Source organism: Anabrus simplex, chromosome 2 (genome assembly GCF_040414725.1).
Source record: "Anabrus simplex isolate iqAnaSimp1 chromosome 2, ASM4041472v1, whole genome shotgun sequence".
Classification (NCBI taxonomy): domain Eukaryota; kingdom Metazoa; phylum Arthropoda; class Insecta; order Orthoptera; family Tettigoniidae; genus Anabrus; species Anabrus simplex.
In genome coordinates this window covers 838,138,210-838,164,256 of record NC_090266.1, presented here as the reverse complement: position 1 = coordinate 838,164,256, position 26,047 = coordinate 838,138,210, and the positions used below count along the sequence as shown (strand labels likewise).

The following is a 26,047-nucleotide window of genomic DNA, read 5'->3' as shown; positions in this document are numbered from 1 at the left end:
AGGCATAACGTTCTTGTGGTTGAGGTTCCGAGTAAAAAAACGGAAGTTCTTACGATATGACCCACAGTCTCGTAAAAATTCAAGCCTGTTTTTCTTTGCTACTTTACAAATGAAGGAGTAAGAGAATGAAAATATAGAAATGAGATTTTAGGTAGGAAGACGACACTCTCAATACTTCGACTATTGATGCGTTACTCCCAAACGAAAACAATTATATATTATCCGTGTTAATTAAATTGTTGGCGTAAATATATAGACCATGGCCTCCGTTATCGCTGTCTTATCGCCGTTTGCTAGCATATTATTATACCGCGTGAATTAAACATGACCCCAGTTGGTAGTGATAGCCTATCTATGTATATGCTTCTTGTGACTTGTGTGTAATGGAGGCACTTCTACTAGTACTCTGTGTTTTGGGACTGGTATCTTTGGGAACAACGAATCTAACCGACACCTGCTCCTCTCAGGCAACTACCGCCGTCCGTTTCTCTGTTACTGGTGCTTTGAATGGCACAGGACATCGATTCTTTCAGGTACGTGATGGCCATTCTTTAACTTGCTGTGTGTAATGGGTGACCCCTGAGCTCACCGTTACCTTCAACCTTCAGCTACTAGTATATTTTTCGATTGAAGAACCATTAGCCTGAAGGATGATTCTACTCCTAGATTTCCGTTCCAGTATCGTAAATAAATGAATACAAATTTCTAGAGGTCAACAGTGGGGTAAACGAAGAACTTCATTATCCCTTCGACAACAGCAAAGATCAGTGCCAATCAGTACAGGCCTGCGCGGTTGCGGATATCCGCGAAGTTAGTGTTTTGGCGGATGCAAACTGCATAACAGTACGGATAATTTTGCTGATAATTTCTAAAGAATGAAGTTTATTGATTTTCACTCAAGTATCCTCTTCTTTTTGCTGTGTTTAGGCAACCCTTGACATTGATATGGGAGGATGGTGATATATAAAGAACCTTGAGACCCTAACTGGCTCCTGGTCGCAATTAATAGAAGGAAGGACCGCAGCTTCCAAAAGAAAACCGCTCAATATGTCGATAGTTGTCACAAGATGAAATCCCTCATAAACCTGTAACTGTAGGGGGTCTGGTACCAGGTATCAGGCTATTGTAATGTGTTAACAGATCTATCCGTTTCAGTACCTTCGGTGTAATTAGTCCAATATTTACAATATCCGCGGATGCGAGTGCGGATGCGAATAATATTTTGTATATCCGCGCAGGGCTCTACCAATCAGTCGCGATTCAAACACGAACGAGTCCACGTGAGCGGGACCAACGACGGGTTATCCAAACTGAACCTGAACTGAACCAATGCCATATTGATTCGCTGACAGATAATATTATACATTGGAATTTGCTTTATATCTCACCGACACCGATAGGTCTTAGGGCGACGATGGGATAGGAAAGGCCTAGGAGTGGGAAGGAAGCGACCGTGGCCTCAATTAAGGTACAGCCCCAGCATTTGCCTGGTGTGAAAATGGGAAACCACGGAAAACCATCTTCAGGGCTGCCGACAGTGGGATTTGAACCCAAAAGTCAGGTTGTGAGTTTCACAAATAGGAAAAGTCCTCTCAGTTTTAATTACTGCGTTGATGGGGTGAAAGTTCCTCATGGGAATCATTGTAAGTACCTAGGTGTTAATATAAGGAAAGATCTTCATGGGGGTAAATACATAAATGGAACTGTAAATAAATGGTACAGATCCCTGCACATGGTTACGAGTGTGTTTAGGGGCTGTAGTAAGGATGTAAAGGAGAGGGCATATAAGTCTCTGGTAAGACCCCAAATAGAGTGTGGTTCTAGTGTATGGGACTGCAATGAACATAAATAACTTATTTCATACAACGTAAATTGAAAGTGGCGACGACTTCTGCCCTCTTTCTTTTATTATTTTCTGTCTTTCTTTTAAACTCGTGTATCGCCGCAATGACCGAAAGTGATTGGGAGAACTTCGCCCAACCTTCACGGCTTGTGTCGTAACCGCTTACGTGCTGGGCACCCGTGGGGCATGAACACCTCTGTTCCAGACACATACAAAATACACGGTATACATACGCACCGAATAACTCATGACATTTTACATTAAAAGTAGAAGTGACACATACATACATGCAATAACTGCAATGCTCACAAGTAGGCACATGTGCGAATGCCTATTCAGGAACAGAGAGATTTATGTAAAAGAATGGTCTCAAATGCAAACGCTCTTTCTGAATATTGGCGTGTATATCTGCTCCTTATTAATATAGCGGGTGTTCAGAAATTCGTATTACTAGTTACTAGGGCTTGAAGAAGGGACTGAGTTGATAACGAAAAGGAACCCATGTATGGTAGCGAACTGTTACCATACTACAGATACAGGACCTGAAGATCAAGTGTGCAAATCTGCTGTTTCTGCAAGGAGAAGGAGCGATAGTAATTTAATTTTCACTGAGTTAATTATATTTCTAAAAACCCAACATAAATTCATTTAATATATATATACTAGCAATTACCCGCGGCTTCGCTCGCGTGGATTTCGTAATTTGATCAGAGTAATCGTTCTTCGGCATTGTACTAAGAGACTATCTGAAAATTCCCAAAGTATAAAAACACACCCCAAAATTGAGTTTCATTTATCCCAGAAATTCTTTGTAAACCATGTTTTTCGTATTACCTTTTCGGGCTAAGACGACCATGCGACATAGAACTGTACATGCGAGAACAGTCTCCTCTCAAGTCAAAAAATAAATACATGTTTACATATATTTAAAGGAGATTCTAAATACCTATTCCCACATCTGTAACATATTCAGTTTTTGAGATATAGGCCTACATAAGTATTTCCATAAAATTAATTCAACCCCTTGATAAGTCCTACCCCCATCTAAGTATATTTTCCGAAAACAAAAATACATGTTTCCTTATTTTTAAAGGAGATTCCAAATATCAATTTTCCAGTCTGTAACATTTTCAGTCTTTAAGATATGAGTATCCTCATACAAAATAATTCAACTATTTTTCATTACTTCTCACCCCCTATTAAGTGCCCTCTCCGAAAACAAAAAGTAGAGGTTCCTGTATTTTTAAAGGACTTTCCAAATACCAAGTTTCTTGTCCCTAGCATGTTAAGTTTTTGACATATAATGTAAAATGAAATGGCGTACGGGTTTTAGTGCCGGGAGAGCCCAGGACGGGTTCAGCTCGCTAGGTGCAGGTCTTTTGATTTGGCGCCCGTAGGCCACCTGCGCGTCGTGATGTGGCTGAAATGATGATGAAGACAACACATACACCCAGCCCCCGTGCCAGGGAATTTAACCAATAACGGATAAAATTCCCGGCCATGCCGGGAATCGAACTCGGGGTCCCTGTCACCAAAGGCCAGCACGCTAAACATTTAGTCATAGAGTTGGACGACATTTAATGTAGATATACCGGTACTCATTTTAATAATTCACCCGCTTTCCCAATTCTTTTCAGCCGTTGAATTGGATTTTACGAAAGCAAAAAGAAAAAAATATACGTGTTTCATTATTTTTAAAGGATATTCAAATACCAGTTTTTATGCCTGTACGTCTGTAACACCGTCAGTTTTTGAGATAAATGAATACTCATAAGAATTATTCAGCTTCTTCTTCCTCAATTCTTTCCACCCCTCTCCCACCTTAACTGGACTTTCCGAAAACAAAAAATACGTGTTTCTTTAATTTGAAAGGAAATTCAAAATACCAACTTTCACGTCTGTAACAGCTTCAGTTTTTAAGATAAAGTGTCTTCATAAACGTATTTCAACTCTTTATTTACTTATTTTCAACCCCACACCTCCTTACGTCGATTTTCCGATTAAAAAAACAAATGCGTGTTTCTTTATTTTTAAAGGAGATTCCATATACTAATTTTCGCGTATGTAACAGCTTCAGTTTTTAAGATAAAGTGTCTTCATAAACGTATTTTAACTCTTTATTTACTTATTTTCAACCCCACACCTCCTTACGTCGATTTTCCGATTAAAAAAACAAATGCGTGTTTCTTTATTTTAAAATGAGATTCCAAATACCAATGTTCACGTCTTTAACATTTTTAGTTGAAATGAAATGGCGTATGGAATTTAGTGCCGGGAGATCCTAGGACGGGTTCGGCTCGCCAGGTGCAGGTTTTTTGATTTGACACCCGTAGGCGATCTGCGCGTCGTGATGAGGATGAAATGATGAAGACAACATATTTACCAAGCCCTCGTGCCAGGGAAATTAACCACTGATGGTTAAAATTCCCGACCCTGCCAGGATCGAACCCGGGGCCCCTGTGACCAAAGGCCAGCACGCTAACCATTTAGCCATGGAGCCGGAAAACATTTTTAAATTTTGAGATATAAGTATCCTAACACAAAAAATTCAACTAATTTTTCAATCCTTTCACCCCCCCCCCCCCCGCGCTAAGAGTCATTTCAGAAAACCAAAGAATACGTGTTTCCTTAATTTTTAAAGGAGTTCCCAAATACCTATTTTCACGTCTGCAACATGTTAAGTTTTTGAGATATACTGTAGATACCCTAATTTTAAAAATTCACCCCCCTTTTTCAGTTCCCCTTAAGTGGATTTTCCGAAAAAAAGTTTATGTTTCTTTACTTTTACAGGAAATTCCAAATACCAGTTTCCAAATCTATGTATATATAATAACTTGTCCTGATTGACTGACTGACTGACTGACTGACTGACTGACTGATTCATCATCGCCGAGCCAAAACTACTGGACATAAAGAAATGAAATTTTGGGCATGGATTCATATTAAGATGTAGGTGCTTGCTAAGAGAGGATTTTTGGATATTCCATTGCTAAGGGGGTGCAAAGGGGGTTGAAATTTTAAAATGAGTGTATCTATATCTCAAAACTTTAAAAGTTTACAGATGTAAAAATTGGTATTTAGAATCTTCTTTAACAATAAGGAAAAACGTATTTTTTTGTTTTCAGAAAATCCCAATAGGAGGGGTGAAAAAGGGGTTGAATGCCTTTAATCAGGATACCGGTACTTATATCTCAGAAACTGAAGATATTACAGACCTGAAAATTGGTACTTTTGATCTCTTTTAAAAATATAGAAACACGTATTTTTTTGTTTTTGGAAAATCCAATTAATGGGTGGGTGAAAGGGGGGGTGAATTTTTTAAAACAGTGCATCTATATGTCAAAACTTGTAAAGTTTACAGATGTAAAAATAGGTATTTAGAATCTTAATTAAAAATAAAGAAACACGTATTTTTTGTTTGCGGAAAATCCCAATAGGAGGGGGTGAAAAGGGGTAGAAAAGGAGTGGAATGCCTTTAATGAGGATACTTATATCTCAGAAACTGACGATATTACAGACCTGAAAACTGGTGTTTGGAATCTCCTTTAAAAATAAAGAAGCATGTATTTTTTGTTTTTGGAAAATCCAATTAATGGGGGGTGATAAGGGGGTGAATTTTTAAAATGTGTATATCTATATCTCAAAACTTTAATAGTTTACAGATGTAAAAATTAGTATTTAGAATCGTCTTTAAAAATAAGGAAACACGTATTTCTTTGTTTTCAGAAAATCCCAATAGGAGGGGTGATAAAGGATGATAAAGGGGTTGAATGCGTTTAATCAGGATACCGGTACTTATATCTCAGAAACTGAACATATTACAGACCTGAAAATGTGTATTTTGATCTCTTTTAAAAATAAAGAAACACGTATTTTTCTGTTTTTGGAAAATCCAATTAATGGGGGGGGGTGAAAAGGGGTGAATTTTTAAAATGAGTGTATCTATATCTCAAAAGTTTCGAAGATTATAGATGTAAAAATTGGTATTTAGAATCTCCCTCAGATATAAAGATACACGTACTTTTTTGTTTTCGGAAAATCCTTATACTGTAATAAGGGTGGAAAAGGGTGGAAAATGGGTTGAATGCCCTTAATGAGGCTACTTTTATTTCAGAACCTGAAGATATTACAGACCTGAAAATTGGTATTTGGGATCTACTTTAAAAATAAAGAAACAGGTATTTTTTCGTTTTTGGAAAATCCAAATATGGGGGGTGAAAAGGGGGGTGAATTTTTAAAAGGAGTGTATCTACATCTTAAGACTTGAAAAGTTTACAGATGTAAAAATTGGTATTTAAAATCTCCTTTAAAAATGAAGGAACGTGTATTTTTTGTTTTCGGAAAATCCAAATAGGAGGGGTGTAAAAGGGTGAATAATGGGTTGAATGCCATAAATGAGGATACATATATCTCAGAAACTGTTGATATTACAGAACTCAACATTTGTACATGGGATGAAATTTTTGAAAGTCTATATCTACAGAATACCTGAGAAACGTAAATTGTTACGGACATAAAAAGTGGTATTTGGAATCTCCTGTAAATGTAAAGAAACATAGGTGATTTGTTTTTGGAAACTCCATTTAAGGGGAACTAAAAACGGGGTGAAATTTTAGTATATTTCAAAAACTTCACATTTTACAGAAGTGAAAAATGGTACTTTTTATCTCTATTAAAAGTCAAGAAACGTGTATATTTAGTTTTCCGAAATACCACTTGGCTGGAGGTGGGGGGGGGGGTAAAGTGACTGAAAATGGTGTTGAATTATTTTAATTAAGCTACTGATATCTCAAAAATGAAGATGTTACGGACGTGAAATTTGATATTTGGATTCTGCTTTAAAGTAAAGAAACACGTATTCTCGAAAAATCCAATGAAGTGGGGGGGGGGAAGTTGAAGGAATTGAAAAATTAATTGACTTAATTGTATGAGAATACTTAAGTCTAATAAAAACTAAAGTTGTTACTGACGTGAAAATTGGTATTTGGATCTCCTTTAGAAACAAAGAAAAACGCGTTTTTTTTGGGTGGGGGGAATCATCTTGAGGGGCGGGATTGAAAAGGAGTTTAATTCCTTTCATGATGTCACACAAATCAAAAACTGAGGAAGTTAGAGTCGTGATAATTGGTATTTAGAAGATCCTTTACTATTAAAGAAACAAGGTTTTGGCGCAAAATTCAATTTTGGGGGGGGGGGTTGAGGAGTGTGAATGGAAGTGAAAAAATGTATTATTTTTATGGGGATACTTATATCTCAAAACTGAAGGTAATAGATGTGAATATTGGTGTTTGGAATCTCCTTTAAACATAAAGAAACATGCCTTTCTGTTATTTTTTGTGGGGGGGGGGGGTAAATAAACTTAACGGCGGTCGTGTGTAAAAGGAGGTGAGAATAGTTGATTTTACTGTTCATAATGTACTTATAAGGAGCCTCCGTTGCTCAGCTGGCAGCGCGCCTGCCTCTCACAGCTGGGTTATGTGGTTCAAATCCCGGTCACTCCATGAGATATTCGTGTTGGACAAAACGGAGGCGGGACAGGGTTTACTCCGGATACTCCGGTTTTCCCTGTCATCATTCATTCCAGCAACACTGTCCAATATCATTTAATTTCATTTGTCATTCATTATCCATTGCCCCAGAGGAGTGCGACAGGCTTCGGCAGCCGGCACAATTCCTATTGTCGCCGCCAGATGGGGGCTTTATTCATTCCATTCCTGACCCTGTCGAATGACTGGAAACAGGCTGTAGATTTCCGATGTACTTATTCTGATCATAAACCGATCATTTTTTATCTTTCCTGGGTTCGTTTTCAAGAGCCATCTTTTCCTTCGGAGAACGTTCTTAGATTACAGTACATTCTCCTGGCATATAAATAAAAATTAAACACCTTTGAAATAAACGATAGGAATGAAATTGACCGTCCAATTGTTCACCTCTATAATAAGGTCAACAATGCACGGAATATGTCATTCGTATCGCCAGAAATCCCGCACACTTGGCTACGTGCGACAATGGTGCTGGTCACATTGTTAACAATGACAGTGGCAGCAGATGTAATTTACCGAGAAGTAGCGGTCTTGCATCTTGCTATGGGGTCCAGAACATCTACAATAACAATAACAATAATAATAATAATAATAATAATAATAATAATAATAATAATAATAATAATAATAATAATAATAATAATAATAATAATAACCAGGGAACGGATTTATATGTACTAATAATTATTGAAATATGTACACATATATAGTTATTTTTATTTAAATATGGAATTATATATGGACTTAAAATTACACATGTAACATTAATTTCTATTTAATATCAAAGTTCAAAGGAGCTAAACAAAATAGATCTACATGCAACATAATGTTGCACCTCTCATTTTAATATATTTGAAGAACACACAATTTTTATTCTCTGTTACCAAAACAATGGATTACAAAAAATTTTTAAGTGCTGGAAAGTGAATCTTCTCCTAATGTCTCTAAGGACAGATTTATATTGACTGAAACTGCGTTCAACATCGGAAGAGGTAATGGGGGCATAATTCAACTTCACAATATCTGCTGGGGTTAAATCCAATGTTAATTTTACATTTAAATCTCCACACAGCATTGCAGCAACCTACGACATTTCTTCATATCCAGGGTTCTTTGAAAGTACAGTGGCCATCTTCATGTTTGCTACATCTGCAACTTTACCTGTACCACGATTTAGTTGTTACACAGTTTTATTCACAATTTCACAACTTTCAGAAAGTGAAAGATGCGAGTTTTGGAGCCTTTTCAGTGTCTTTGTGATGTATGAAAAATTATGCTGAATGTAACATAAGTCATTTCTCACACTTGTATCACTGACAACTGTTTTCGCGGCTTCAATTGAGGCTGCACCTTCAGAGAACATGGCATGCAGAACGTTCTTAATACAGTCTATATATTCAACATAATATTCAACCGCTTGCAGCCACATACCCCACCTAGTTAGAATCGGCTTAGGCGGCAATGGAATCTCTGGGTACATTTCTTTCAAAAGATGAACTCTTCTGTGGGCTTTGAGAAAAAACTTTTTTCACTGAGTAAATCAATAAATCTACTTTGGGGTAACTGCCTCTTACAACTTCTGCCACACGATGAAAGGCATGTGCTACACATGTTAAATGAGTCATCTTAGGATATACAACACATAATGCTTCTCCGGCTTTTATCATTTAAGGTGCGGCATCGTTAATAAAAAGTAACACTTTGTTATACTTAACGCCCTGTAGCCAGAGGATACCCATAGCCTTATTAAACAGTTTTGCTATAGTTTTGTTATCGCACTTTCCTGGAACCATCACAGTGTAAGAGAATCCGCTTACAATAATCTTTGCTTAACAAACCAATGATTACGTTGCCAATTAGCTTGCCTTCTTTGCCTGTTGTCTCATCAATGGAAACCCAAATTGGACCGTCTTGAATCTCTTGCCTTATCTTCCGAAGAGTTTCATCGTATATGGCTGAACAGCACGCTTTTCTGAACGTTGACTCATCCGGGATGGATCGTTTAGTATATTTCTCGAGGAATTCCCTGAAGCACTGATTATTCAGTTTGAAGAGAGGTATGTCAGCAGAGATGAGAGCACGGCAGAGATCGGTGTTGAACTCGGACGTTACACTGGAAGTTGCTGGTTGTGTCAGAAACAACTGTCTCTGCTTGGAATCTCGTTGTTTGTTAGCCTGGTGTTTATTGTTTGAAACGTGCTGTTGCACAAGGAACCTTTGAGTAGATGTCACTGTACAATGACACAAATTACAAAATAATATCTTACTGTCAGTTGATAAACCATCTTCTTTAAATTCTGATACGTAATTTTTCAATTTTATGGTTGACTGAGCTACTTTAGGCATATTGTAACAACATTAATGTCTTCAATGAATATCAATATACAACTGCACACACTGAACGTACAAGAACACTATGATCCGTCTCACTGCTAATTCAAACTGTGAATGACTGGTAGTGAACTAGATGAAGTTATGAAGCAATCAAAGAGAATGCCCGATTACGAACTAATCCGTAAACCACTAGCACATCGTCGATGAATGAGATTTCCCTAGTTACGAAATTATGGCACAGACACAGTCGATGTTATGTAATGCAGCTTATCAGTGCTGTAAAGGCCTCTATACACAACCCAATCTGCTGGGCCCGATCTGCAGGCTAGATGGCGCGGTAAATCGGGTACAGCTCTACACACGACCCAATTTGCTGGGTTCGATCTGCAGGCAGTTGGCAGTTGGCGTGGTAAAAATCGAGTGCTGCTCTCCACACGGCACAATCTGCAGGGCCCGTTCTGCAGTAGGCTGGCTCGCTCTGGCCTGGAAACGCGTGATCATGGCTCCTTCATTTTCTAAATTTCAAAAAATAGGAATTGCATTGACTTTGTTGTCATTGAAGTCGATATAAAAGAGAATATATTGGGCTAAAGGTGGTTATTACAGAGAAAGAAATTTAGTCATACAAATATTAGATTTTAGAAATTTTAGAAATTTTCTGTGAATGGATATCAACACTCTCAACACTCTCAATGACCTGCTCTACCTGGTGGCGCCTTTAATAAAGAAACAAGACACTATAATGGGGGAAAGTGTGAGTGTTCAAGAGAGATTAATCGTGACTCTAAGATTTTTAGCTACTTGAGCGATTTACAGAGATTTGGAATTTAGTGCAGCCGTGTCACCACAGCTTTTGCCCGGCTCCATGGCTAAATGGTTAGCGTGCTGGCCTTTCGTCACAGGGGTTCGATTCCAGGCAGGGACTGGAATTTTAACCATCATTGGTTAATTTCCGTGGCACGGGGGCTGGGTGTATGTGTTGTGTTCATCATCATCTCATCCTCATCACGACGCGCAGGTCGCCTACGAGAGTCAAATCAATAGACCTGCACCTGGCGAGCCGAACCCTTCCTGGGATCTCCCGGCACTAAAAGCCATACGCCATTTCATTTGATTTTACCACAGCTTTTGTCTAAAATCATTCCATAAACATGTTGCGCTATTTTCAATAATCTGAAGGGATACATAACTGTAGGTGATTAAAATATATATTTCTTTAATGTAAGAGTATTTATTTCTGAAATTACGTATGAGTAGAAAATACGAGAAGAAACTAACCTAAAATTATAAACCAGCACCATTGTCGCGCGTAGCCAAGTGTGCGGGATTTCTGGTGATACGAATGACATATTCCGTGCATTGTTGACCTTATTATAGCGGTGAACAATTGGACGGTCAATTTCATTCCTATCGTTTATTTCAAAGGTGTTTAAATTTTTATTTATATGCCAGGAGAATGTACTGTAATCTAAGAACGTTCTCCGAAGGAAAAGATGGCTCTTGAAAACGAACCCAGGAAAGATAAAAAATGATCGGTTTATGATCAGAATAAGTACATCGGAAATCTACAGCCTGTTTCCAGTCATTCGACAGGGTCAGGAATGGAATGAATAAAGCCCCCATCTGGCGGCGACAATAGGAATTGTGCCGGCTGCCGAAGCCTGTCGCACTCCTCTGGGGCAATGGATAATGAATAACAAATGAAATTAAATGATATTGGACAGTGTTGCTGGAATGAATGATGACAGGGAAAACCGGAGTATCCGGAGTAAACCCTGTCCCGCCTCCGTTTTGTCCAACACGAATGTCTCATGGAGTGACCGGAATTTGAACCACATAACCCAGCTGTGAGAGGCAGGCGCGCAGCCACCTGAGCAACGGAGGCTCTTTACGTACATTATGAACAGTAAAATCAACTATTCTCACCTCCTTTTACACACGACCGCCGTTAAGTTTATTTACCCCCCCCCCCACAAAAAAATAACAGAAAGGCATGTTTCTTTATGTTTAAGGGAGATTTTAAACACCAATATTCACATCTATTACCTTCAGTTTTGAGATATAAGTATCCCCATAAAAATAATACATTTTTTCACTTCCATTCACACTCCTCAACCCCCCCCCCCAAATTGAATTTTGCGCCAAAACCTTGTTTCTTTAATAGTAAAGGATCTTCTAAATACCAATTATCACGACTCTAACTTCCTCAGTTTTTGATTTGTGTGACCTCATGAAAGGAATTAAACTCCTTTTCAATCCCGCCCCTCAAGATGATTCCCCCCCACCCAAAAAGCGCGTTTTTCTTTGTTTCTAAAGGAGATCCAAATACCAATTTTCACGTCAGTAACAACTTTAGTTTTTATTAGACTTAAGTATTCTCATACGTCAATTAATTCTTCAATTCCTTCACCTCCCCCCCCCCCACTTCATTGGATTTTTCGAGAATACGTGTTTCTTTACTTTAAAGCAGAATCCAAATATCAAATTTCACGTCCGTAACATCTTCATTTTTGAGATATCAGTAGCTTAATTAAAATAATTCAACACCATTTTCAGTCATTTTACCCCCCCCCCACCTCCAGCCACCTATAACAAAAAAAAAATCCCTCTCGTGGAATTCCAAGATCAGACATTATAATTATAATTATAATAACAGTAGTTAAGCCTGAAGCCCTTTATGCTGCAGAAACTCTATCGACAACTACACATGGCCCAATTGTGCCATTTCACCGTTCTATATTTGCATCATTAGGAACAAAAATGGAGTTCAGGCCATTAAAAGGTCAATGTGAAAGCAACTAACATCGGTACGAACCGAAATGATAATCCTTTCAATCGGTAGTCACCGAAAGAACCATACTTAGAAGGCTGTGAGAAAAGAATGACAGAAGCGGATTATTTAAACCAATTATTAAGAAAATGAGACTTCCATTAGAACATTCTTCACAATTCAGTACTACTGCGAGCAAGACAGAGTCGAGCAAAGAAAGAAGCCAGCTTATCAGATTTAAAGATCAAATATTGACGGAGGATAAAATCCGCGGCAGCCCGCTCAACGTCAACTTAGAGATCATATAACTGCGCGAAATTTAAAGACCAGCAAAAGGAGTTAGCAAGTTTGGTGCAGTAAATACGTCACGGCTGGACTTAGAAGTTTTATATTTGTCTGATACTGCATATCGTAGACAGCAGAGTCCAACCAGCTGTCAAGTGCATTTCTAATAAACACGGAGAAATCACATTCGCTCTGCAAACGAGAGAGTTTTTACAAATAATAGCACAATTAGAACTACTATATTTAGACTAATCGTCCCAGAGCACATTTTATTCTGATATCATAGGCATTACGAAACGAAGATAAATTTCAAGATGACAACACTAACGTATTATTCTGTTCCAAACGTACCAGAGACCACTATGATGTTGTAAAAGACCAAGGCAAAGACTACTCCGACTATGGTGGCGCTTTACGAGGTTGATGACCCAGGAGGATTGAAAGTCAGCTGAGAAGACGAGATGGACCCGATTACCTAAAGCAGAACCATGGAGCGAGGCCTACCATTCCCGATGACCAACAGCGAGATGGCAAACAGGGTCCAATAAGCAAAGTTCAGTCCCCTATGAGTCGTTGTTCGTAAGTAGAAACCTTTATTTTTGGCTATGTGTTGATATGTTTTGTGACATTGTGCGTGCGTATAATATATCTAAGTGTAATTACATGGATGTAGGTATTCATCTGATGTTACTGTCAATCCCATATGTAGGCGTAATATACCAGTGAAATCCGTTCGCAACATTATCAATATGGTGTGAGAGAACGTAATAGATATTTTTAACCATTATCAGTGAAGTGTTAAAGTGTAATATGAGTGTCAATATACATGTGTGATGGCTTTATCGGAATGGCAAGTTAAGAGATCGTATTTAGGGAATGTTTGCGACGAAATATAGTAGTACAGCTTAGTATTATGATACACTTTTCTTTGATAGTATGACGGTAAGAATAATGTTTTTATATGTGAAGGTTATGGCACATATGCATCGTATTTAATGAGATGGGGTGCTTGTAATGCATTGATATGGATATTACGTGATATTTGGAATGGTAAATGGTGAATAGAATAATAATATAAGCAGATGTTAAGTTGTGATGGTGATATTTATTTTTATTTGAGAGGTTGGTCATAGTAGTCTTCTGTGAGATGATATTACGTTCAAATTATGCATTCTAAGAGATGTATTGAAACGTACTGCTTTCAATTGCTGTTTTTATTCCCAGATACACTCAAAGTAGGTTAGGATACGATCTCAATGCCATCAATACAGTGTTGTTTGAGTATGTAGGATCATCAAATGAGCCAAGAGGCTAGTAATGATAATATTTAGGCCTTCACTGAGTTATTTATGACCGTTTTCAAGTACTCTCACACATGATAACCTAATTCCTGATTTTATGTGAGCATGTTGACACATCACTGGTGACTTAGTCATTCATATACGGATTTTTAGATGAAGATAGAGTCTTCTAACATGCCAGTTTTTCCACTTGTGGTATAATTTGTTAGAAATTTAATAAAATACACTTGGCAATGCTATATTCAGCCAGATACGCACTTAAATTAAATTTTAACCATGGATTCAGATAATAATTATGTGAATTAACCACATAAGCCATATGATAGTATTAATTTGAAATCAATCACGACTTAGAGCGGACCTGAGTTTGCTTATATATAGATCGGATCCTATGAAACATGAAAACGAAGGGAACTTACAAGCATATTATTTAACTGAAGTCCTTAGAAAACAGATATTGCTTTCCCATATGATTTTCGACTGAGTATGGACACAGATATTAGGTTTAGCACAAAGTGACATTCGTTTCACCAGTCATATTTGAGTTAAAGGTTAAATGACAGAACTTTAAATGACTTTGAGGAGCAATTCAGCTCAGAGAGAAGAGATTCCAAATCTTAATGAATTATTTATTTGGCTATTTTCACTGCGTTCTACATTCTGTTTAAAGACTATAATCTGAAATGATGTATATAGTAATGAATGTAATTTTCTTTTCATTTTTAACCAATTGGATGCATCTAATTCTTACAACTCTATTTAGTATGTTTTACTTAATTAATATTTTTTTAATTTTTCAATTGATATTTCGAACATTATTTATATATGACTTAGATTTTCAACAGGCCAAGGTATTAATGAATCGATAATTATGGCCTAGATTTCAGCTACTTATTACAAGTTTTCCAAACTTATTTTTTTATCTCAACTTAACTGTAACTGATTGAGATATTTATAACATTACGAAGCTATCTACGTTGTGTGAGACATTTTCAACGATATGTTAGGTAACATTTCCTTAGTATTTGGATTGAATAGTCAATAAAAGTTGAACAGTGAAACCCCATAATTCTTTTAATGCCTACTTAGTATAAAAACTAGATGTAAGACTGTAATAACTCATTTTTTAATTGCGAATTCGTTGGCGACACATGCGAATCAGTTGAAATATTGTATTGACCTGATATTTGCGATTAATTTTGGCGACATGCAAGTATGGTATCCGACTGATAGCGTGTTGGAGACGTCCTTCTGCGTAAGTTGAGATTTACCATAGGCCATCGGCGTACTTTCTCAAGCGGAACCCACAACCCGGCAACATTAATCAGATAGAATCATTTATCAAGAGCTAGTCTGGATCTCATGTATCCTCACCTGGACGCGGGAATGGTGCACAATGGAAAAGTTGGAGTTAAAGGAAAGGAAAATACTACGAAAAATTCTAGGCCCCAAATTGCATAATAACGAACTTTCACACATCAGCAATGAAACCCTGTATAGGAAATCAGAAAGGATTTCCGACACAATAAGGAAAAGGAGAATTGACTTCTATGGCCACATCCTAAGAATGGATCCAAAAAGGATAACTAAAAGTATCTTCGACTATTTCCGTAATAAGAAAACCAAGCCGAACTGGTTTAGGGAAACTGAGAAGGACCTACGAGAATTCCAAATTACAGAAGAGATGCTTGTAGATGGATCTGCAAAGAAAATAACCAAAGATAAAATAAAGAGTTTTCAGGACAGGGTGAAGCCCAAACGACTATACAGAATTTCTGAAGAAGGGAGGAAGGAAAGATCTGAAAGAATGAAAAAGTACTGGGAGGACAAAAGAACACGACTCACTAACCATTGATAGGTCTATCGTACCCCAAAGCGGGTGAAACGGACAAGAAGAAGAAGAACAATGATCTGGACCGTCGTCAAAATGTGCGGACCGCGCTGGAAATAGGTCCTGACCGGGTAATGACTACGAATGCAGTCTGGCCGGGGGTTCAGTACCGCCAAGACACCCAAGAAGACACCACGCCGGATCTCCTCAAGGATTTGATCCGTATTAAAAATACTTGTAGAAAAATATGGCAAAAGTTTAGGGACCCAACTGACTGGGCGGAATATCTGGAGCTAGCCAGGGAAGTACGAAATGGATTGCTGGAAAGAAAGATTGAAAATGAGAGGAACTTTGTCGTCAGATCGCGAATTTTGGCGGATTATATATAAAATGTCAAGCATTCAATTATAAATTTCAGTATAATACCGTAGCGAAGCACGTGTATCTTGCTAGTCTTATATAAGAACAGCTTTGCACAAATCTGCTTGATATTCAGATTTATTTTTTATTTTATTATTATTATTATTATTATTATTATTATTATTATTATTATTATTATTATTTTGAAAAGGGAGAATGTAGTTGCTTCGTCTAAATGATCTTGTCTAGGGGTTGCACGTGAAGTGGCCATTCTGTTTTTACTATCTGTTAAACGCTGCAAGACTTGAGATTGCTGATACGCATTTACAGGTTTCCCACATTTCTGAGAGAATGAAATTTTTCCATCGCTTGTAATAATCCCTCTAAATCCAGCAAGTTATTGTTGCAAACGAGAATGAGAACTTGCCTTCATTTTCAACATTATATCACCAGTTACTTCACTGTACACTCAAGCGCACACAGTTTGGTGCTAGGTAGCAGAAGAATCCGACATATTAGAGATCCTTCAATAAGGGTATACCTGTACAGTACTAACCAAGAAATGGATGTATACATAATATCTGGCATTTATTTTATAGCTGGGCCCACGAGAGTTGGAGTCTGGCATTTGAGCGGCAAAAGTAGTAACTACGAACTAGGTTGCGTTGTCATAGTCACCTTCATCTAGGGCATATCACCGTTTCATACCGGCTGAGTGTTTAATAAAATATGTAGGCCTAATGCAATTCAATAAACTTCGACCTGACCCTAAGCTCGTGTTAATAATTCCACCATTTAAGACAGAACACGTCATTACCGATAAATATGAGATTTCATAATCGCCAACAAAATCATCAGTTTCTGACAATAACCTCAACAAATGCACATGTTCAATATTGAATAGAACTGTACAATTACCCACTGATTAACTTAAAAAAACTTGCAACGACTTATTCAGAAAACAAACACGCAAATAAGTTACATAAAGCAGCAACAACTAACCCAGCGAACACAGTATCACTCCGAATAATATCACAAAAGCGACTGAAGGTAAGCCAACCCACGTGGCGATAGTTACTTTAAATGTGGCATCGCTGTTATCGTTGCCATAGCAACAGACCATTTTCGAGCAGCGTTAGCAAATTGTTTAAGTTAGTCAACATTAATGATGGGTTGCGACTGGAATCCCTAAGAGTCAATGCCATATGCCTGGGAAATCGGGTACCCGATTCCTTAATAGATTGCACTATGGATAATACTGGACACTTCCGTATTCTCCCGTACTAAACTGAGAGACATATTGACAGTGGTGTACCTGGCGGTCCGACCTTAAACATCTGGTGGCAAGACTGAAACTACGAAAGTTACATGTTAAAATTGATAGAAATAATGAAACTAAATAATGATTTATGCTCTGTTCTACTACGAAAAGTTGAATATTAATACTGATAGAAATAATGAAACTCATTAATGGTTTCGTTTTGTCCAAAACTTTCGCTGAATGGTCGGCGTTGAGGCCTTCAATTCAGAAGGTCCCGGATTCGATTCCCGACCGGAACGGGATTTTAATCATGTCTAATTAATTCTTCTCGCTCGGAGACTGGGTGTTTGTTCCAACACGCTTCCCTTCATATTCAGACAACACACTACACTTCCAAACACCACAGAAACATGCAATAGTGATTACTTGACCTCTGATTGTTAGGTGCTCAAATTTTATTTTAGCTGCCTAAAATAGACTCTCAAATAGGTTCTAAAATATATATATTCAGGCAGCTTCAATTTTACATATTTTAATAGGCATCAATTAAAATACCATGCTTACTTTGCTAAATTGATAATAACTCATTAGGGGTAAATAAAAGACAAGTTTCACTTACTTCTTTGCTGCAAACGTCACAGAATATAATTTGACTAACCTACGCGAAATGGAGAAATTCCTGTTACTACATTTTAATTAAAGACGACTTGGAACCTGACACTTTGGGCATATTTATTTAGCGTATGGCTAGAGATACAGGTCTGTCTTAGGTAGGATCTACACTTCTATATACATATAAATTTTGGATGTAGTCTATAATTTATAAATGATAATAATTTGGTACGTGACCTCTGGGTGGTGCTAAGGGACCAACGACAATCAAGCGATCAAACGTAAGGCTTTTACCTACTGATCGAAATACAGTACAGAACTGACTTTCGGCATAATTCATATTGTATAGTGCACTACTACACTCAGCTTCAAGGCCGTTCCTCTAGGTGCGCTGGCAATCAATGTTTTGCGATATCTCGCAAAGTGTCACAAATTCTCTACAGTGTATTTGCTAGTAGCACCATCTATGATACAGATACGCAAACATGTGCAGCACGAATTTGTTCTGTAACGTGAGTTCGTTTGTTTTATAACGAGGTCACTCTCCAACCCATGCCTGTCCTCATAGTGTCCTGGAATTATATACTCTAATACGACTGTAATTTGATCAAAATATATGATTCTGTGTTTGAAAATAATCAAATTGTATGGATTGTAAATAAATCAAAACTTGTACGGGGATTATGGCATAATATAATACCACTATTTCAACAAAATACAATTGTACTAAAGAGAGAAAATAAGCTAGTGTTAAGCAGTGATGAAAACAAAAACATTTTCTCATAATAATACGTAATGCTAGTATGAATTATTCATTGCAAATTAAATTTAATGAAAGACAGGCACGCTACATAACAAGTTGTGTACTCGATAGGAATGTGACTTAATTCCGCAGACTTTATAGGGCCTACGTTTATACTAGTGATATTTGAAAACCACATTAGAGGCAGAACACAGTATAAGCATAAATAGGAAAACAACAGATAGGGAATCTGCCACCTGGGCGACTGCCCTAAATGCAGATCAGGATTGATTGATTGATTGATTGATTGATTGATTGATTGATTGATTGATTGATTGATTGATTGATTGCTGTACCCAGTGTCGAAATGTGTAAAGTTATTTCAAGACTACCATGTCAAATGGTTATTTCATTATTATGTGACATAATTCACTCATAACAACCAATAAGATTTTTAATTTAAATTGGTGTTATATCATACTATACTGCATACAAAAGAAATAGTAAATATTGCAGGTTCGAATTTGACTCAGTGAGTACGCCCAGCACACTGTAATGACGTCATCGCGGAACCGATTCCTCGCATGTGACATTGAATGGGGTGACCTAAGATTCACCGCCATCTTGACGTCACGCACAGCCGAACATAACCGACTCCCCTCCGACCCGAAACAGTATCATACTCTTTTTCTTTTTTGCTAGTGGCTTTACGTCGCACCGATACAGATAGGTCTTATGGCGACGATGGGATAGGAAAGGCCTAGGAGTTGGAAGGAAGTGGCAGTGGCCTTAATTAAGGTACAGCCCCAGCATATGCCTGGTGCGAAAATGGGAAACCGTTGGCCGTGCGCGTAGAGGCGTGCGGCTGTGAGCTTGCATCCGGGAGATAGTAGGTTCGAATCCCACTATCGGCAGCCCTGAAGATGGTTTTCCGTGGTTTCCCATTTTCACACCAGGCAAATGCTGGGGCTGTACCTTAATTAAGGCCACGGCCGCTTCCTTCCAACTCCTAGGCCTTTCCTATCCCATCGTCGCCATAAGACCTATCTGTGTCGGTGCGACGTAAAGCCCCTAGCAAAAAAATGGGAAACCACGGAAAACCATCTTCAGGGCTGTTGACTGTGGGATTTGAACCCACTATCTCCCGGATGCAAGCTCACACCCAAGCACCCTTAACCGCACGGCACATTCGCCCGGTAGTATCTTACTCTAGCACCGATAGAGGCCAGCGGCTGCACGCGCACTACGTCCACATTAATGTCACCATTTAAGAAAATACTTATTTATACTGTCCCCTTTTCCGGGGTCGCTCAGTCGGCGGAGCGAGAGTCCCAAAAGGGTGGACCGTTCGCAGGGCCAACTTTACTATTTCGGGACCGACCTTCAGAAAATTTATTTTTGCAGAGCCATAAGTGACTGTATAGGTGGCATAACATAGAATAAAAATCAGAACAAAATAACAACACTATTTATTAAAATATAAAAAAAGAACCCAGTCTGGACAATGCAGAAAAAAATATAATCTTTTCTTCAACATAACTCAAATCAATTGCTTCTCGTTAACATAAATGAATGTAAGTCCTCGGCATGCTTAGAGGTTCCATTAGATTCAGTTACATCTTCAATGAAACTCCACCCGAAGTCATACTCTGTAACATTTGACCAATCACAAATTTAGTGATATCATTATGATCAAAAACAAAATGCTACATTAAACATGAAATTACCGTATTCCCTTATTTCATTAATCTTTATAAATTATTATTCCTCATCCTAAGAGTTTGGGTAGCTTCCCATTAATTAATTCTTTCCAAATTATAGTGTCTTTTGTCAGAAAGTATTATTATTTTCTTTCTAGAAGTTCCCTTTATCATGCTTTAAAAGACTCCGTACCATTTTATAATAAAACTATTTTTCCCATACTCTGAAAATCTACTTGTAAAACATTTGGAAATCTCAAAACATTATCATCAAAAATACTTCGACAAATTTCCTTACAAATTCACTGGGAAATTATCTTTACAATTTTCATTTTTTCCACCTTTTGAAAATTCATTACCAAATTCTGTAACACGTTTGGAAATTCTTTTATAAATTATTTTGGCACATTTTTGGAAATTCTTTTATAAATTATTTTGGCACATTTTTGGAAATTCTTTGGCATATTTCCCCTCTCTCGCAGATTTCGCTCGACTGTATTCTTTTTACACATCACATAAAACGATTTCTCATTGACTAATACATTGTGGATAGATAGAGCATCACGTAGCACCACGCGTAATCAACAATAACATCATTGGATAATAAATCACACAAAATCACTAAAAGAATAAACATTCATGAAAATACAGGGATAAACTATCGCGCAATAACATAATCTCCCCCAACTGACTATCAGCAGATTTTATCACACTGTCGAAAATATTATATTTTATTATTATTATCTTATTTATTTAATTATTATTATTATTATTATTATTATTATTATTATTATTATTATTATTATTATTATTATTATTATTATTATTATTATTATTATGTCTCCCTTTAGAATTTGATTGAAGACCCTCACAGTGTTAACCGATCATAGTAAGAATTCATCATGACTAGAGTTAAACGACAAAATCGGATGAGTAAAAGAATAATCTCGAAGAAATATTCATCATCACCATCGGTTAAAGAACTTCGAAGAACGCGCTCATAACCCTCAGGGAAAAGAAAATAATAATCGAGTCATACATTACACAATACCAGTTGTTGAGCGAAGAAAAAAAACTATTATTATTCCCTAAACACTATTTCATCACCATAAATCACTATAATCATCGCGACTGCCATGCACCCTAGTGGTCCCATATCATCAATTATCATCATAAAAATCCATCATCACAATAATCGCTTTTTTAATCCTCAACAACCATTCAAAATTTCCGACTCTTCATTATTATTATAATAATTACTATTTCCCCGATCATGGCTCCTAGAAGTGTCTTCTCGATGAGTCTGCTTACTGTTCACAGCAATCACCATCCCTTCTAAGCTCATTTTTTTTCCACAAACCAGTCGTTCGTTAAAACCTCGATTTAATTATAGTTTTAATTTTATATATTTAATTTCATCCTCGTCGTCATGATTATTATGAAGTCACATTTTATTCTTATTCTTATTACTATGATTATTATTAGGCTTCATTCCCCCATAATTCCTTTTGAAGACCTTAACTGTTCGTGACCTTGTGAAAGTCGCTGGCAACTGGGGTTATTCATCACTGAATCAAATATCAATATTCCAAGAGAATACAAAAGAAGAAAGAAAATTGAAACTAATGAATTAATGAATCCATGACTACTCTACCATCAACACCACTTAAATACAGACATTTCTAACGAAACTACATTTCATTAAATAAGAATACAATCTAACTAGCCATCTACTGAAAGAGAAGAAATGTGACAAAGGTTCTTATTGTTCCGATGTAAATCTCCGGCGTCTGGACGTAGCTATAGATGTCGGTTCCTCTCCTTCACTATGGTGGCTTATAGACGAACAAATTCATCGCGCTGGCGTGCACACGTTGGCTTAACACATCATGACCCTGGCGAAGTACAATAGCGTTGCATCACTCCAGCAATGTTTCAGACAATTCCAGGATTTCCTTCTGGTTCGCTCCATGATGACGGCTGGTCTTCGCGGAGACAGCTGAAACTGAAATTGTGTATTAAAAATAGGATCCACACTTACTGTATATCACTAAATTGTCTTACGGCACTTAACTGGCGCAATGATGTACACTTAGGTTCAGTTCTACCAAAAGCTTCGAATTTCGAGCACATTTACCAGTCTACAGTACATCTTTGAGCTGACGGAACATTATATTGCTGGTAAAACGGTGTTCATAGGCCAGGTTTATTCTCGAATGTTCTCTCTAGATGGTCATCCTCCCTTGTAGTTCTTACTGGAACATTCTACAAGTTTCTGCCGCAACACTCGGCGTAATGAGCGCACTAAAATACTAACTCGTGTCCTCATCTCGAGGTGGTGCAGCTCTTTTCAAGCACACCCCCATTGGAGGTGAGCTGCGTGTACCATTTCAACCACATACCAGCCCTCCTGCCATTTTTAAATTTCTGGCAGTACCGGGAATCGAACCCGGTCCCCCGAGGACGGCAGCTAATAACACTAACCGTTACGCTACGGAGGCGGACATGAGCGCACTGACTGTCCGTGGTTTAGAAAGTTCCACCCGGGAAAATGTGCGGCTGTAATAATATCGCACTATACTGAGTTGAGTTTACGAAAGGTTGAATTAGCCCTCATTAATAACAGTCGTCGTGCAATACAAGAAATAGACAGTTAATACCACTATTTGCTAACTCTTCTGGAGAATACTGTTCGCTGTCCTTCCTGTAACTATACGAACTTTCATCTTCTCTCTCGAGGCTAAAACTGTTCGACTTTCTTCTAAAGACTGCACCGTTCGACTTTCTTCCAGAGACTCGGCTTCGACTTCTTTCTAGAAAGTAGTGATGGGCGAATGATACGGAAGTTCGAGCAGGCTGGAGTCGGCCCGATACGCTATGTAGACTCGATGCCGTATCGAACCTGTTCGAACTGTCAGGCGACACCACACATCGACTAAGCGGAGCGCGGACGGAAAATTCGTCCTATTAGATTACTACTAGGTACACTCAGTATATTTATGTGTGTGGGGGGGGGGGGGTGAACACAACGTTCTCAGTGAACGGAAAGAGCATTTGTTTAAGTCTTTCTGGCAGTACGAACAACAGATTGGTAATATTTATTTCGTTAATATGTACCTTTGCATTTTACATTTTGTCCGCTCTTTAGAATTACGTTTTTGTATAACTTTGTCGTGTTTTGCAGGCTTAATGTTGTTAATCATTACTTTCAAGTACCTATAGTTAACGTGTTTTTCGTATGCTACGAGCTATTATTTTCTCATTAATAATTAGTAATACATTATTATTTTATTTGCTATTGGCTTTACGTCGCACCGACACAGATAGGTCTTATGGCGACGATGGGACAGGAAAGGGCTAGGACTGGGAAGGAAGCGGCCGTAGCATTAATTAAGGTACAGCCCCAGCATTTGCCTGGTGTGAAAATGGGAAACCACGGAAAACCATCTTCAGGGCTGCCGACGGTGGGGCTCGAACCCACTATCTCCCAATAATACATTATTATGTCCGCCTCTGTGGTGTAGTGGTTAGTGTGATTAGCTGCCACCCCCGGAGGCCCGGGTTCGATTCCCGACTCTGCCACGAAATTTGAAAAGTGGCACGAGGGCTGGAACAGGGTCCACTCAGTCTCGGGAGGTCAACTGAGTAGAGGTGGGTTCGATTCCCACCTCAGCCATCCTGGAAGTGGTTTTCCGTGGTTTCCCACTTCTTCTCCAGGCAAATGCCGGGATGGTACCTAACTTAAGGCTACGCAGGTGAGGCCGCCTGGGCGAGGTACTGCTCATCCTCCCCAGTTGTATCCCCCGACCCAGAGTCTGAAGCTCCCGGACACTGCCCTTGAGGCGGTAGAGGTGGGATCCCTAGCTGAGTTCGAGGGAAAAACCGACCGTGGAGGGTATGCAGATTAAGAAAGAAAGAAAATACATTATTATAATAGACGAATTTGTTATTACTTCAGACAGAGCAGACAATGGCCGGTAGAAAAAGGTCATGGACTTGGGACTACTTTGAAGAGCTTCCAGACAAACGAGTAAAATGCACTCGATGTGATAAAATATTAAAACGATAGTAAAAATACATCGACGATGATAAGATACTTAAAAATTCATAATATTCGTCCTTCGTCGAATGACACCATTCCAAATGAGGGGGAGACATCTCCACGTAAACGACGTCGACATATGCAGGTAAAATATTCTTAATAGGTTCCGTTTTGTTTTTCATGAAGAGCACAGTGGACGCCCGCTCGCATTTGACTGGCGAAAGGCTCAGAATGTCCGCCTAGACAGGGTCTACATAGTTTACTGTTGAGGTATACAGTTTATACCGATTTTACGTGCGTAAGCATTACGTTATGAAACCATCAATTTATTAATTGATTGGCAATTAGTCCGCCTCTGTTGTGGAGTGGTTAGTGTGATTAGCTGCCACCCCCGGAGGTCCGGGTTCGATTCCCGGCTCTGCCATGAAATTTGAAAAGTGGTGCGTGGGCTGGAACGGGGTCCACGCAGCCTCTGGATGTCAACTGAGTAGAGGTGGGTTGGATTCCCACCTCAGTCATCCTCGAAGTGGTTTTCCGTGGTTGCCCACTTCTCCTCCAGGCTATTGCCGTGATCGTACCCAACCTACGGGCACGGCCGCTTCCTTCCCTCTTCCTTGTCTATCCCTTCCAATCTTCCCATCCTCCCGCAGGGCCCTTGTTCAGCATAACAGGAAAGGCCGCGTGGGCAAGGTACTGGTCATTCTCCCCAGTTGTATCCCCGACCCAGAGCCTGAAGCTCCAGGATACTGCCCTTGAGGCGGTGGAGGTAGGATCCCTCGCTGAGTCCGAGGGAAAAACCGACCCTGGAGGGTAAGCAGATTAAGACGAAGAAGAAGATGGGCAATTAAAGAAAACGATGCCGAAAACCGAAAAAGTAGCTAGTGGGTCGTAAAGCCAATAACGAACAATGGGGTTCTTTACTTCTATGGTTATGGCCCCAAACAGGAAATAAACACCCCTCACATCCTCGTTTTAAAGCGCTGGGGAAATCGGGCTAGAAAAATATAAGGGCCAAGAAAGAATAATAATTTTATTGGCTTTATGTCCCACTAACAACTTTTACCGTTTTCGGACACGCCAAGGTGCCGGAAGTTAGTTCCGCAGGAGTTCTTTGCGTGCCAATAAATCTACCGACAAGAGGTTGACGTATTTGAGCTCGAACCTCGGCGCGTATCGAGTCGGCTCGATCCCGCTCGAACACGGGTATCGTTTGCCCATCACTATATTTACATCTTAAATCCTAGCCCTCTTTCCTATCCAATTCTTGCATCACAACCTGTCTTCATGTGATTTAAGCCAATATATATGTAAAAATCTGGTAATGTTGTAAGCTTGAGATACACCAACTTGTAAGCTGAAAATATGTTTAAAATGCCAAATGCCGAAAACCGTAAAAGTTCTTAGTGGGATGTAAAGCTGT

At 38.6% G+C, this 26,047-nt stretch overlaps 1 protein-coding gene across 2 annotated transcripts in view; it reads left to right on the top strand.

The window, feature by feature from the left end:
* Positions 1–339: 339 nt before the first annotated feature.
* Positions 340–26,047, top strand: part of LOC136864501 (hemolymph lipopolysaccharide-binding protein) — a 70,367-nt gene continuing 44,659 nt past the window's right edge. For both annotated transcript variants that reach the window (XR_011017841.1, XM_067141552.2), the window contains exon 1: positions 340–533. Coding sequence is in view for 1 of the 2 variants with exons in the window: in XM_067141552.2 (XP_066997653.2) it covers positions 384–533 (150 nt within the window). In the remaining variant the exon portion in view is untranslated. The remainder of the gene's footprint in view (positions 534–26,047) is intronic.